Source organism: Rousettus aegyptiacus, unplaced genomic scaffold (genome assembly GCF_014176215.1).
Source record: "Rousettus aegyptiacus isolate mRouAeg1 unplaced genomic scaffold, mRouAeg1.p scaffold_m13_p_7, whole genome shotgun sequence".
NCBI lineage: Eukaryota > Metazoa > Chordata > Mammalia > Chiroptera > Pteropodidae > Rousettus > Rousettus aegyptiacus.
Genome location: NW_023416310.1, coordinates 13,899,509 through 13,913,340, shown reverse-complemented (window position 1 = coordinate 13,913,340; position 13,832 = coordinate 13,899,509). Strand labels below are relative to the sequence as shown.

The 13,832-nt window shown below is 37.6% G+C and overlaps 1 protein-coding gene across 1 annotated transcript in view; it reads right to left on the bottom strand.

The window, feature by feature from the left end:
* RAB10 (RAB10, member RAS oncogene family) overlaps nucleotides 1–13,299 on the bottom strand; it is a 56,748-nt gene extending 43,449 nt beyond the window's left edge. The window contains exon 1 of the mRNA XM_016121755.2: nucleotides 12,646–13,299. Coding sequence (XP_015977241.1) covers nucleotides 12,646–12,772 — 127 coding nt within the window. The 5' untranslated portion in view covers nucleotides 12,773–13,299. The remainder of the gene's footprint in view (nucleotides 1–12,645) is intronic.
* Nucleotides 13,300–13,832: the final 533 nt, after the last annotated feature.

Below are 13,832 nucleotides of genomic sequence, written 5' to 3'. Positions count from 1 at the left end.
AAAAACATCTCAATAAGGAAAATTTTTCAGAGAAATTAAAGAGGGAAAGTCCTATTAAGTATAGAGTAAAAAAAATTATTTACACTTGAATTTATCAATGAAATTATTTGTATTCCATTACACATTAACCATGAGTCACAACCAGCCTCACAAAATAAACAGTCCATATGTTGCTTAATTTATAGTTACCTATGTTAGATATTACTATTGAACATTTTTATTAGATTATTATTGTATAGAGAAATACAAATTGCCAAATCCTATCTGATCTGAAGAGCCCACTATACTTTAGGGAGGCATATTAAGAGCATGGCTGACCTCCTGGAAGTCCACCTTAAAGTTTAGGTAAAAGCCAATTTTATTAAGATACTATTAAAGGCTCTTACATTTACACATCTGTGTAGACCCTTTTTGGATCATTTAAAATAGAGAGATTACTTCTTTAAAGGTATTATTCAGTATGGAAAAAATCCTTCTATTTATCCTAAAAACTGGTTCATTCGCAATATCAAAGGATAGCTCTCCAACAATCATAGTATTTGAGAATGGGCGAATAAGTCTTAAGTTTACCTTATCCAGGCTCACATTTTCTGTTTCTATATTCATCCTCGGGCTTTACTTTTCCATTGATGCAACCCAATTTAAAAAATATTTGACTGTAAGAAGTCATTTTGGTTAAAAAAAAATTTACCCAGTATCTTGTGGGAAAACTATTTCACTAAAGTTAAAGTCTGATTATACATATGGCACTAAGTCATTTTTTGTCTGCAAAATATATTAAACTTTCTACTTTAACAGAGACTACTGAAGACAAAAGAATTTATTATCGCTGATAATATAATCACCAATTCATAAACCTGTAACTGTATGGTATAGTAATATAATCTTTAATTTTAATTTTAGTTCTCAGGTCTCCTCCCTAAATGTCTATCTGGTATCATTTTCCACTGGCTGGACATGTTACCTGGATAACAGCAAAAGTCTGCTGTTTCTCAACAGCTTTGGGCTTAAGAAAAATGGGTTAAAAAATCAAAGTTGGCAAGGTGGGGAGGTAGATAAGGGTAAAGGGATCAAACATATGGTAACAAAAGGAGATCTGACTTTGAGTGGTGAACACACAATGCAATATACAAATGATGTGTTATAGAATTGCACATTTGAAACCAGAATAATTTTAATGGGGAAAAAAAAAAAGCCAGTATGGCACTAAGGAAACACCAAGTATTATATGTGGCTTTAATTTAGGGGACTTGTAAATATATGATTTGTTTTGGTCTAAACTGTATTTAGAGACTGATGGAAAACTACTCTCTAGATAATGTAGTGTTACTAAATGGTCGTTTAAAACTTGACATCCTTTTTGAGGTATAGCAACCATAACTGTGCAAGATAAAACAGAAAAATAAGGTGTCTTAAAAGAATAACTAAGTCTATACTACTCATCGCTGCATCCCTGGTGATCACAGTGCCTCACACATTGTAAAAGCTCATTTTTTAAAATAAATAACAATGTAAAGGCTTATAGCTTAATTTCCTAGTTTGCTTTTTAAAATAACTATGATCCCCTTAAAATACAGATTTTTAATCTATTTTGAATCGGACACTGCATCATCATACACAAAATTAAGAGACATAAAAGCAAACAGCAAAATATTGACAACTGGTGAATCTAGAGGAAGGATACAAGGGGATTCATTGTAATAAGTATTTTTTTCTGTATGTTTGCAATTTTTCAAAAGAAACATTTTTAGAACTCTCATTCACTTAGGCAAAGAGCTTATGTTTGAACAATTATTTTGATATATTTACCTTCCATAGCACTCTTACCAGTTTATGCTGAGTGTGTGTGTGTATGCATGTGTGTATGTATGTATGTATGTGTGTGTGTGTGTGTATATCCCCACACACAAAAATATGTAAAATGACATTACTGTATTTTTTTAAATTCCCATTTATCCATTAACATCTAACTTAAGGAAGGCAAAGATATTTTGTAAGACTAAGAATATATAAAAAGGTAGACAAACTTTATACTCCCACTTCATAAGTACAAATGTTTACTATGTTTCAAACTAGTAAAAACAGTCCAGTGAGATTACCTTATCTTCAATGCCAAGTGCTGTAATACATGGGACTCATAGCAATCCTGACAGATTATGAATTTGCTGAATCATGTGCTGTTCAGTATCCTATAAAATAGTATATATTTAAGAGCATAAGACTGAAACTTAAGACTATAGTCATACTTTGTCAAAAAGCAAAAATACTCCTTTTCCCCCAAGTAAAGTAGCCAATTATCCGCCTAAATTAAAGCTGTTTCCTTTAAATGACACTGTTCTGAATAATAGTGGACTGCTCTGATTCCCTACCACATTCGTTTGAGTACTCCAAACATCAAAACACATCAATGTTTTGAGGATGAACTGGGTATGTATAAAAGCAGCTGCAAAATATCATTCATCCCTAATTCTACTGGATGTGAAGAACTAAAAAGTGGAATTAAAAAAGTTACTTCAAATTCCAATTAAGATAATGAAGAAAGACCTCCAATGACCCCTTCTCTCCAAGTCATCCCAAAACAATACAGAAAACAAAAAATGTAAATAAATTCTACCTTTACTTGAATGAATAGACACTGTAACTCTAACCACAACAGCTGTAGATAAAGAAACTCAGTTACTTCAGGGCCCACTGAAGATACCAATGAGGAGGAAGCCAATTCATGTCTCTCAGAACCCTGGAAATGTTTAGCAATAGGAGGTGTCAGGTACCAAGCAGAAAGTGAGGGCCTGATGAAAGGTTTATATAATGAGACCTAAATTCCATCTCATGTAGCTAGATAGTACCACGCCTCACGACCTAGCAGGAGTCTAAAGGTTTATTCTCTAGAAAATCTGAAACAGACACACTTTTAATTCAGGAAAAAGAGGCTCTATGGAGTTTGGGGATATGACTAAAAATAGGGAGATTTAAAAGCCCTGCCCATGCTTACAGAGCTTGCAAATGTCTTTTTAATGACCTATTCTTAATTATGAATGCACATCATGAAATCATCAATCATTTGAGGAAGTCCTCTAAAATACAGAATAAACAAATGGAGGTGGGGGCACCATAAAAAACTTGACACGAAATAGAAAAAAAAGTCAAACAAGCTATCTTCTAAGAAAAGATACTGTGTATTCATGAAACAGGAAGATAATGCTTTAAAAAACGAATTTTAAGTAATAAACAAGAAAAAGCGACTTTAAAAACATGACGGCTGAAACGAAACCTTCAATAGAAAATATAAAGTCAATCCTAGAAAGGCCAACAAATTAACAAAGCTAGAAAATAGAAAATTACAAAATTACACAAACATTCCAGGATATCCAATACTCAATTTAAAAAAGCAACTATACGGAAGAAAATTATAGGGGTAAAAAACAAGCTTCAAGAAGGACCTGAAAAAGCCCACCAAGTATCCAGAATAACGGAATTATAAAAAAATAAATGAATAAAAGACCCACTCACTAAGGTACATCATTGTAAAATGTTACTAGGAATTCAAATAAATTGAAAAATCTAAAAACTTCCAGAGACAAACTGTGCCACAAAAATGGATAAGAGAAATGAGAACAGTATTGAACTTGCCAGTAACATCAAGAGCTAGAAGACAATAAAGTAATTCTTTCGAAATCCTATGGGAAAACTGTTTCAGCCTAGAATCCTACGCCCTGTAAAGCTTTCAAATGAGTGAAAGGGAAGAATTAAGACACCGCCAAACATGGAACATTTCAAAGAATTTCCTTTGCCATGCACCCTTTTTGCAAGAAGCTATCAGAGGATAAGTTCTAAGACAGTAAACCAAAAACAGTATCACACACAAGAGAAAGGCCAAGGGAATTCCCAAGGCAGTAGCTGTGCAACTGGCCTAGGTAATAACCAATCCATCAGAGAAAAGATTGGGGAGGTGGGGGCCGGAGCAGGGACATCTCTCTGATTTCTACACAGGTTTGATGGTGTAGAGTATCATTCTGAGAGCTTGTCAGAGGATGCAGAAAGATCTGACAATAGGTAAAAAAAAAAAAAAAAAAAGTTAATCAAATACATGGAATTTTTAACTTCAGAGAAAAGGAAAACAGTTGGACTATTTTGGCTTGACAGAATATTTACATGGGTATATTATATTAATGTAACCACTGGATATTAATTTAATAAAAAGTTAGGATAGTGGAATGAGATTATAAAAGGTTAAAATTCTCATCTAATATTAATGACACAAGAGCTGGCTGTATAAGCATATCCTTTGAAACTACAGAGGTATGTAACAGAACAAAGAGCTATAGGATGCCTCTGAAGAGCAGGACTGGGGGTGGGGAGGGGATATGACAAGAGACTGCTTTTTTGTTATTATAAATCTTTTAGCAATATTCTATTTCAAGTATGTGTATATATCACTGATAAACATTTTTTAAATGGTTGAGAAAGCACAGTACAAATTATTTTTTAAAAGCCTGCCATATACAAAAATTAACTCAAAATAGACCATAGACTTGGATGTCAAACATAAAAAGTATAAAACTTTTAGGGAAAAAAAAAATCTTCAGAATCCAGGACTACACAGAGTTCTTATATACTAAAAGCATAATACATAAAAAGAAAAATAAGTAAGACGTCATCAAAATTTAAAACTTTTGCTTCATAAAAGCCCATGTGAAGAAAAAAAGACAAGATATCGACTGGGAGAAAATATGTGTAAACCACATATCCAACGAAGAATTCTTATCTGAAGTGAATGAAGAACTCTCAATACTCAACACTAAAATATAATTAAAAAACGGGCAACTAACACAAACAGACAGACATTTCACCAGAATATATACAGATAGCAAATAAAGGCATAAAAAGATTTTTCAACACCTCTGGCCATCAGGGAAATGCAAATTAAAACCACAATGAGATTATCACTACACATTTACCAGAACAGCTAAAAAACAAAATAGGAATACCAACAAATGCTGGTGAGGACTGCAGAGAAATTAAATCACTCACACGCTGCTGGCAGGAATGTAAAAGAGTACAGCCACTCTGGAAACAGTTTGTTTGAGAGTTTCTTATAAAATTAAACATGCAATGACAGTATGACCCAGTAATTGTACTGCTGGGCATTGAACCCAAAGAAATGAACTTATAATCACAGAAATACCTATACACAAATATTCATAGCAGCTTTATAAAAACTGGAACCAGTCCAGATGTTCTTAAACATGGGAATGGTTAAACTGAGGTGAATGCAAATCATGGAACACTACTCAACAATAAAAAATAACTACTTGGATGAATCTCCAGGGAATTACTCTGAGTAAAAACCGATCTCAAAAGATTACATCCTGTATGATTTCATTTACATTTGTAAAATGACACATTTTATAAATGGAGGACAAATTTTTGGAGGGGAGAATGAGGGGAGTGAAGGAAAGGGGTATAGTTATAAGGGAACTGTTCAGCATCTTGACTGTACATGAATACACCTGTGATAAAACTGTAGAGAACTGAATATACACACACACACACACACTGAGTTTAAGTAAAACTGGGGAAATCTGAATGTAAGAATGGTACACTGCCAGAGACATCAATATCCTAGTTGTGATACTATATTAGTTTCACAAAATGTTACCATTGAGAGGAACCAGGCAAAGTGTACAAGGGATCCCTCTGTATGATTTTTTTTACAACTGCATGTGAATCTACAATCGCCTTAATAAAAATTTCAATTAAAAAAGTCTGCATAAGCATTGCTATTGATATGAAAAAAACAAATGAACATTGTCCTCAGTTCTGATTTTGATACGTTGTACTTTTTGGAATAATACTTTTTCCATTTTCTAATGTTTTACAATCTTGGATGCTCTGTTTATAGGTCATACTGGAAACTTAATGTTCCATTACCAGTTACCATTTTCCTTAAAAATCTATTATTTTTCCACTGGGAAGAAGGATAAACATCAAGTAATCATTTTTGCTTGTAACCCCAATTATAAGGCACTGTCACCAAAAAAAAATTTTTTCTCATTTCAGATTTCCCTTCAGACAAGTTTCCTTCACTAAAATTTTATCCTAGTCATCTTTCAAATTTTCTTACAATCCAAATTATTCCCTTAATCCCCCATATTCTTCTATTTGAAGGAAGCAAATCCATGACTTGTACAAGGCTTATTATCAGTTTTATGGATTCAAATACTTTTATCAGTTTAATGGGTTCAGACAATGTTCTATTAACCTCAACATCTTGTGTAGCAACTTTAAACTTTCCCTTTATGACTGACTTAACTACCTCCATAAGCAGCTATCTCATGCAGCTCTTTAGCTAATAACACAATTTAATTTGTGCTACATAATGATTGTAAATTAACTCTCTCAACAAGTCCCTACTTCTCTGTTCACCATAGATGCTACCACAGCACTAACTAGACAACCGTGTACTTTTAAAAGTTGAAGCAGACTGCCACTAATTTTCCTATAATACTTTCCTTTTTACAAACCAAACAGGAATATCAGTATTTCCTTTGCCACATCTTGTATATCATACACCATAATTCTTGAAAAAAAGTAATTATTCCTAAAATTATCAGCTCAGCTCTGCTACATTACACAAAGAACAGGTAACCTGAACAAACATCTTAATATTTGGTGCTGACTTGTTATTTCACTACTTCTGTCAAAATAAAAACAACGAAAAATACTGCAACTCCGCTTTTCAAACTGAAATTGATGCGGATAATCACTCCATCATTTTTTTCCCAAATAAAACAATGAAATTCTTAGAATGGAAAACACAGCTATGAATAGGATTGGATCTGGATTCTAGTCAAAAGTCTTTCACTAATTAGCCATATAATATTTTGCAAATTACTTCCCCTTCCCGGTCTGTTTCCTGACTCTTAAAATTCATTGTAGGGATTTTTCCAGCATTAAAACCCCGTGATTCTAACATTCCAAGAAGTTCTATGTAGATACATAACAAAAAGACAAACTTGCCTTCAATATAAAAGTGCAGAATAGTGATACTAAAGCATGGGAAAGTACTATAAGGGATCCTCTTGACTCAATCAATGATCTCTGGTTAACCATACCCATCATGTGAAATAGGGATCAAATCTGTGTTCAAATCCTCTTTTAGAGAGCTGGGTTAAGTGTTAAAGTTTTTATTTGGGTGTTGGGTTTCCCTTTAGATATACATGACAAAATTTACCATTTAAACCATTTTTTATATTGTAAAAAAGGACCTCATAGCATAAAATTTACCACCTTCACCATTTTTAAGTGTATAGAGTAGTGTTAAGTATGTTAACATTGTTGTGCAACAGCTCTGCAGAATTTTTTCATCCCACCAAATTCAAACTCTACACCCATTAAACAACTTACTCCCCACCCCCACCCCACCTCCTGTCACTATCATTTTACCCTCCACCATTCTTTGTTTCTATGACTTTGACCTCAGGTACCTCATGTAAGTAGAATCATACATTTGTCTTTTTGTACATTTTAACCATTTTTAACTGTGTAATTCAGTGGCACTGATTATGTTCCTATCGTTATGAAACCAGCACCACTATCCATCTCCACAACCTTTTCATCTTCCCAAAATGAGATCTGTCCCATTAAGCAGTAACACCTCATGTGCCAGTCTCAGGCCCTGGTAACCACTATTCTACTTTATGAATTTGTCTGTTCTAGGTACCTCATATAAATGACTTCATGCAATATTTGTCCTTTTGTGTCTAGCCTGTGTCACTTAGCACGGTGTTTCCAAACACTGTGGGTAGCATACATCAGATTTTCATTTCTTTTTTAAGGCTAAATAATGCTATATTTTGTGTATCCATTAAACCCTTGGACAGGGTTGTTTCCACCTTCTGGCTATTGTGAATAATGCTGCTGAACAGGCGATAACAAGTGCTGGTGATGATATGAAGATATTGAAACCTTGGTGCATATGTACAACAATGCAGCCACTGTGGGTGGTTTCTCAGAAAATTAAAAATAGAATTACCATATGATCCAGCAATTACACTTCTAGATATATACCAAAAAGAACTGAAAGCAGGGACTTGAACAGATAATTATATGACAAAGTTCATGTTGATGTCAGTCATCCTGATGGGTGTGAAGTGACATCTCATGGTGGTTTTGACTTGTATTTCTCTTATGATTAGTGATATCGAACATTTTTCATATGCTTATTGGCCATCTGTATATTTTCTTGGGGAAAATGTCTAGTTTTTAATCAATCCTAGAAATGTGTGGTCGAATGGAAAAAATTCCTTAAGCATTCTGGCATTCCTGCAGCATGAGCCACTAGCTTACTTGAGCATCACCACAATGTTCAAACACGTTTAATATGACCAAGGTTTTGCTCATTTCCTCTCCATATAAAATGGGTTCAGTTCAATTTAATCAACCAGTTTTTATTTATTTTATTTTTTATTTACTTTTAATGCCTACAGTACTGGTATTCCTCAGTGGTCTCCCATCCAAGTAGTAACCAGGCCTGACCCTGCTTAGCTTCTGAGATCAGACAGAATCGGGCACGTTCAGGGTGACATGGCCTAGACTTAATCAACCAGTTTTAAAATGCAGGTTAGTGGAACCATCCTACTCTTCAAAAGCTTGGTAAAAACACTCAGAAAGACAACAAAAAGGATGCATTCATTACACTTCTCTTAGAGGCAAAAAAAAAAAAAAAAAAAAAAGCCTTTACCAATTTAATTTTTTGCACAGAGCTCAGAGGCTATTTCTCAAAAAATATATATATATAATATTGCCTTTGGAAAAAGTAATAAGTTTAGGGATGGAAGGAGGATTAACACCATCAAAAGGTAGCACATTCGGTAAAACAGCCCACTAAAAACTTCTGCTTTGGGACAAATCCATGTAACTACAATATCACTAAAGCGTAATGCTTTCTGAGCTCATACTGACAACAAGGTTATAGCCAAATCAACCACTGAATTCTGCTCATTCAAAACCAGGAACTCTCTTTAGCAAATACTTCTCGATCTTTGAATTTCCAAGATCAGTTTTACCCTAAAATTACTCTATGAGCCAAACAGCTGATATTCTTAAGTAAAATCTGATCCCAATTTACATCACATATATAATGCTCAGAAAGCAGGTAGAAAGGAAAATATTAAAATAAAACTAGCCCCAATTCTATATTAGAAGATCCTGACTATACTACCTGTCTGTCTGCTTTCAATCATTGTCGTGCACCCATAAAATGTAGGGACTCTTCGAGGTGCTTAGCTTCTATCACAAAAAAGAGAAGAGAAGAGAAGAGAAGAGAAGAGAAGAGAAGAGAAGAGAAGAGAAGAGAAGAGAAGAGAAGAGAAGAGAAGAGAAGAGAAGAGAAGAGAAGAGAAAAGAGACAAAGATGTCTGATCCTGTGCAGCTTATATTCTAGGGCCCTTTGATTCACTTTGAGATCAGTGAGTGTGACAAACCAGTCATTTGTTTTGCAGCTGTTTGCAATAAATGACCATAAATATAATTTCCGATATAGATGTGCAGAAAAATTTAAATACAGTAGTCTCTGTGAGCAATATAAGCAATAAAAGTCCACAGAAATTATTTCTTCCAAGAATCAATAATCAATAAGTAACTAAAATGACTGTGCCTGAAATAATGAGGGCTTTCCTTATATTGACAGTTGGGCCCTTTTGATCACCTGCAAGGTACCTACTTCTATTCAAACCTCAGGAAGTTTTAACAATCAGATAACAATAACTCAAATTTCACTATCACTGATAATTACAAAATGTTTTAGATTTTTTAAAAAAAGCAAAACAGAAAAAGAAACACCTCTACACAACTGATAAAATTTTAAATGTTCTAAATGTAGTATACATTCGAAGTACTTCTAGTCACCTGCACAACAGCCAATTAACTGGCTAGTTTTGACTATTTAGACACTTACGGTTCAATATGGTAGCCAAAAGCCGCACGTGATTGAGTACTTGCAATGTGCTTAAATTGAAATATGCTCCAAATATAACACACACTAGAGAACAACAATGTAAATATCTCAACGATTTTTAACCTTGATTACATAACAGAACATTTTGAATTAAACGAGCAAAAATATATTAAATTATTTTACTTTTTTTTAATGTGGCTACTAAAAAGTATTCTTTGTAGCTAACATTCTTTCAGACAACACTGGTTTAAAACAATAGCGGGCTTCTAAAACTGCACACAAAGCTAATATATGTGTTGGAGCTATACTCAGGAATTTTATGTATTTATTCATTTCTCAGTTTACAAACTGTTCAACACACAACAAAAATCAAACATCAAACATTTTTATATCAAAATATAAACTTTTTGGAATCTAAAGTGGAACTGTTTAGCAGAGCACTTTGAAATCTTTGGCTGTCCACTGTGTGCAGGACATACAATCCACAGAGTAACCTGTGCTGCCTCCCTTAAGCAGAAGGGCCACATATTCTATATAAAGATAATATGCACTGTGCTCCTACAGTGTGCTTGGCACCATGCTAGTTAATTTACCCTCACTGACCCCTAAAATCCTCACAACTACTCTCTGTGGTAGGTACTATTATTAAAGAAAAAACTGAAGGAGACAGGTTAAGCAACTTGCCAAAGTCCCACAACTAGTGACCTGCAGAACCAGGATTCCAACCCATCAGGTTTAATCCAAAACCACCACATGTTTTCCCAAGGACTACACAAAAAGATTATGTCATCATCTTACAGGATTGGGTTTTAGGTGAGTCCATTACAGAAAGAGTGAAGTAGATGGAGTTAATGCTTTGCTTCCTACTCTCCGCCTTACCCTTTCAATGGCAGATTACAAATGACCACGTGAATTAAATCCCTGATCTTACTACAGGCGTATCCTACGCTCCTTTTCCCAGAAAGGCCTTATCCCACCCCTTTGGTCCAATTCCTATTCGTCCTTCATGCTTCATTTTAGATATCATCTCCACGCAAGCCAACTCAAACTCCTCGATTTAGGCTAGTCACCCCTCCGCCTTATGTTTACCCCTACTGTAGCACTTGCCACACTCCATTGTTAACGTCCTCACCAGACGCTCCTAAAGGGGTACATTATATTCTCTGCTTATCCTCAGTGCCAAAAACAGTGCCTAGCATTAGGTGCTCAATAAATATTTGCTTTACTATCTAACCACCTGACCCACCCAGCTACAGCTAAAAGTATAATAGTAAACAGCAAACTTAATGATAGGAAGTGCTAACCCACAGGCAGAGGTAAGTTCTAAGTTTCACTAAATTTATGACAGGTCAAAAGAACAGTATGATACTCAGGAAATAATTATTACGATTACGATGACGTCCCTTCTATCCTCCCCCCCCCCCAAAGGAGTAAAATCAAAATCCACTTAAAATGATCACTTTTGCCCAATTAAATTTCAGTACAATTTGTTTTATAAGGATAAATTAAGTAGCTGATACATATCTGCCATAAGAAATCTCATTCAACAATTTCGCTAATGGTACACATCGTTTGAAATCAGCTTAATTTTGACAATTCTCAGAATTCAAAATAAATTGTAGTTACTTTTTAACTTTTTTTCGCAGTTACTTTTTTAAATCATCTAAATATCAAAAGTTACACTTAAAAATGGGTTTCACTGCACTGTCTCAAGGTTGAGTGCTGGCCTTCAAGTGACAGAGGCAACCATGTGTCTTTTAAGATATTTACTGTGTTGGGGGTAAACAGGTTTCATATAGTTAATTCATTTTATACAATTCGTGTTAACGCCACTAAATTTTCTAACTAGAATCAAAAGGGACTTTCCTAGAGCCTTCTCTTTTCTTTTCCTAAACGGGAAACCGATTAAAAAGGTCATCTTTAGCTCTTACCTCCACGCTAAGTAATTCTGAAACATGAAGTAAAAGTACATTAGAAGTCCTATGGCAAACTTTCCTGTAAATTCCAGCATAAAGTAGAAGGGAAAACGTCAACCTTTCGGGTTTAAGGGGAGAAAAACTGATCACCACCCTTAGATTACTGCTTTTGTTGATGTCTCAGAAAGCGACGTTGAGGCAAACGTGCCAGCGTCCCACCCCAAGCACGAAGAGCCTCCAATTGTTTGACACATCAATGGATCAGTCAACGCAGGGCAACTCACTTTCCCCCCTCTAATTTGCTTTAATTATTCCTCGCACAAACACTCAAGTTGACTCCAAGTTATGACCATATGGAATCTTCTCTTTGTCCTGAAGTATAAATTCAGGCCCTTACCAAACGTTCACTACTGCCTCAATCCCAAGCACTAAAATCCCTCACAAATATCGCACATCTAGTAACGCCACGCAAATATGGAAAAAGCCAGTCCAGTCGCTTAAAGAAACGGGATTCTGGAACACTGTTAATTCTGCATATTTTTAACAGCAGGCACTAAGCAGAGTGGGAGACCCGAGAGCAAAAGACCGGATGGAAAGCATGGGAAGACCCCGCCCCAGCAAGCCTGATGCCGACTCAAACAGCAACTTGGGTCGGTCGCCTGGAATCGGAATCACTGAAACAAAGGCGTATATTACGGGAAGCCAAGAAGTCGGGAGTACAAGAAACGGTGTGCAGCTAGAGCTCGTACCCCATCCTCCCACGGGTCTTACCTATGGTGGAAATAAAGGTGGTATTGAAGGCATCATCCGAAAAACGAAAAAGGACGCATGTCTTCCCCACTCCCGAGTCTCCGATCAGGAGCAGCTTGAAAAGCAGGTCGTACGTCTTCTTCGCCATTGGGAGGAGCGGCTCAGGCGCTCGCCGCCGGCGGCCCCAAGGGATCGGTCCCTCTCACTATGGCCAACTCCTCACTCGGGCGTTCTCAGGCCGGAGGACCGGGGAAGCGTGGGAAAAAAAGAGGGTTCGAGAGGGCGCGGGCGACCTACGAACGGCTTCGTCAAAGGAGCCCCGATGGTGGCGGCGTCTGGTGCCTCCGAGGGCGGCGACCGCGGCTCCACCGCCTCTCCCAGCCGCTCCGCCCGGTTCCGGGGAGTCGGTCGGGACAAAATGGCCTCCCCTCCCCCCTCAGGGCTGCTCGGCCGGGACGCTCCTACGGGCGAGAGAACAAGCTCTGCTGTCGGGGGAGCGCGGCGGGCGTGAGGACAGTCTCTCTCCCGAGCAGGAGCTGTGCGCTAGGTCGCAGCGATGGCAGCAAAGGAGGACCCTGAGCCGCCGAGCTCAGCTACATAGCCACAGGAAGCCGAGCCGCCCGGGCCAGAGCCACCTTTTCCCCGTTCACTCTCACGCCGGCGTGCGCGCTGCCTGAGACGCACGCAAGGACGTACGCCCGCCCTTCCCTCTCGCCCTGCGGCCCGCCTCTGCGCACGCGCGCCAGAGGATGGGGCATTCTGGGGCGGGGACAGGAGCGCTAGGTCTCCAAGCCGGAGTCTAAGGCCGGACGGAGACGAGAGAGGGCGAGGCCGCGGGCGCGCTCCCTGTGGCCGCCTGATAGGGTGCGCGGCGATGCGAGCACGCCCCGCAGGGAGGCACTGCCTAGTGACTGCGCAGACGCGGCGCGCTGGAGCAGCCCCGTTCGCACTCCTTTTCGCTCCCAGTCTCGCCTTCCCGGCTGCATTGAGGATGCTCTGGGCCCTGTGTGTCGTGTGTCGTGTGTCGTGTGTGTGTGTGTGTGTGCAGCTGGCCTTGACGCAGCGACGAGCTTGAGTGGCCGTGTGTTCCTGTGTAGCTGTAGCTTGTAAACCCGAGAATAAAATAGCTCCCTGAGTCATTTGATAGCCTCTTTGCTAAAATGAGACGCATCCTGGAGTGCCCTCTGTCGTGGACTAGTTATGACAGG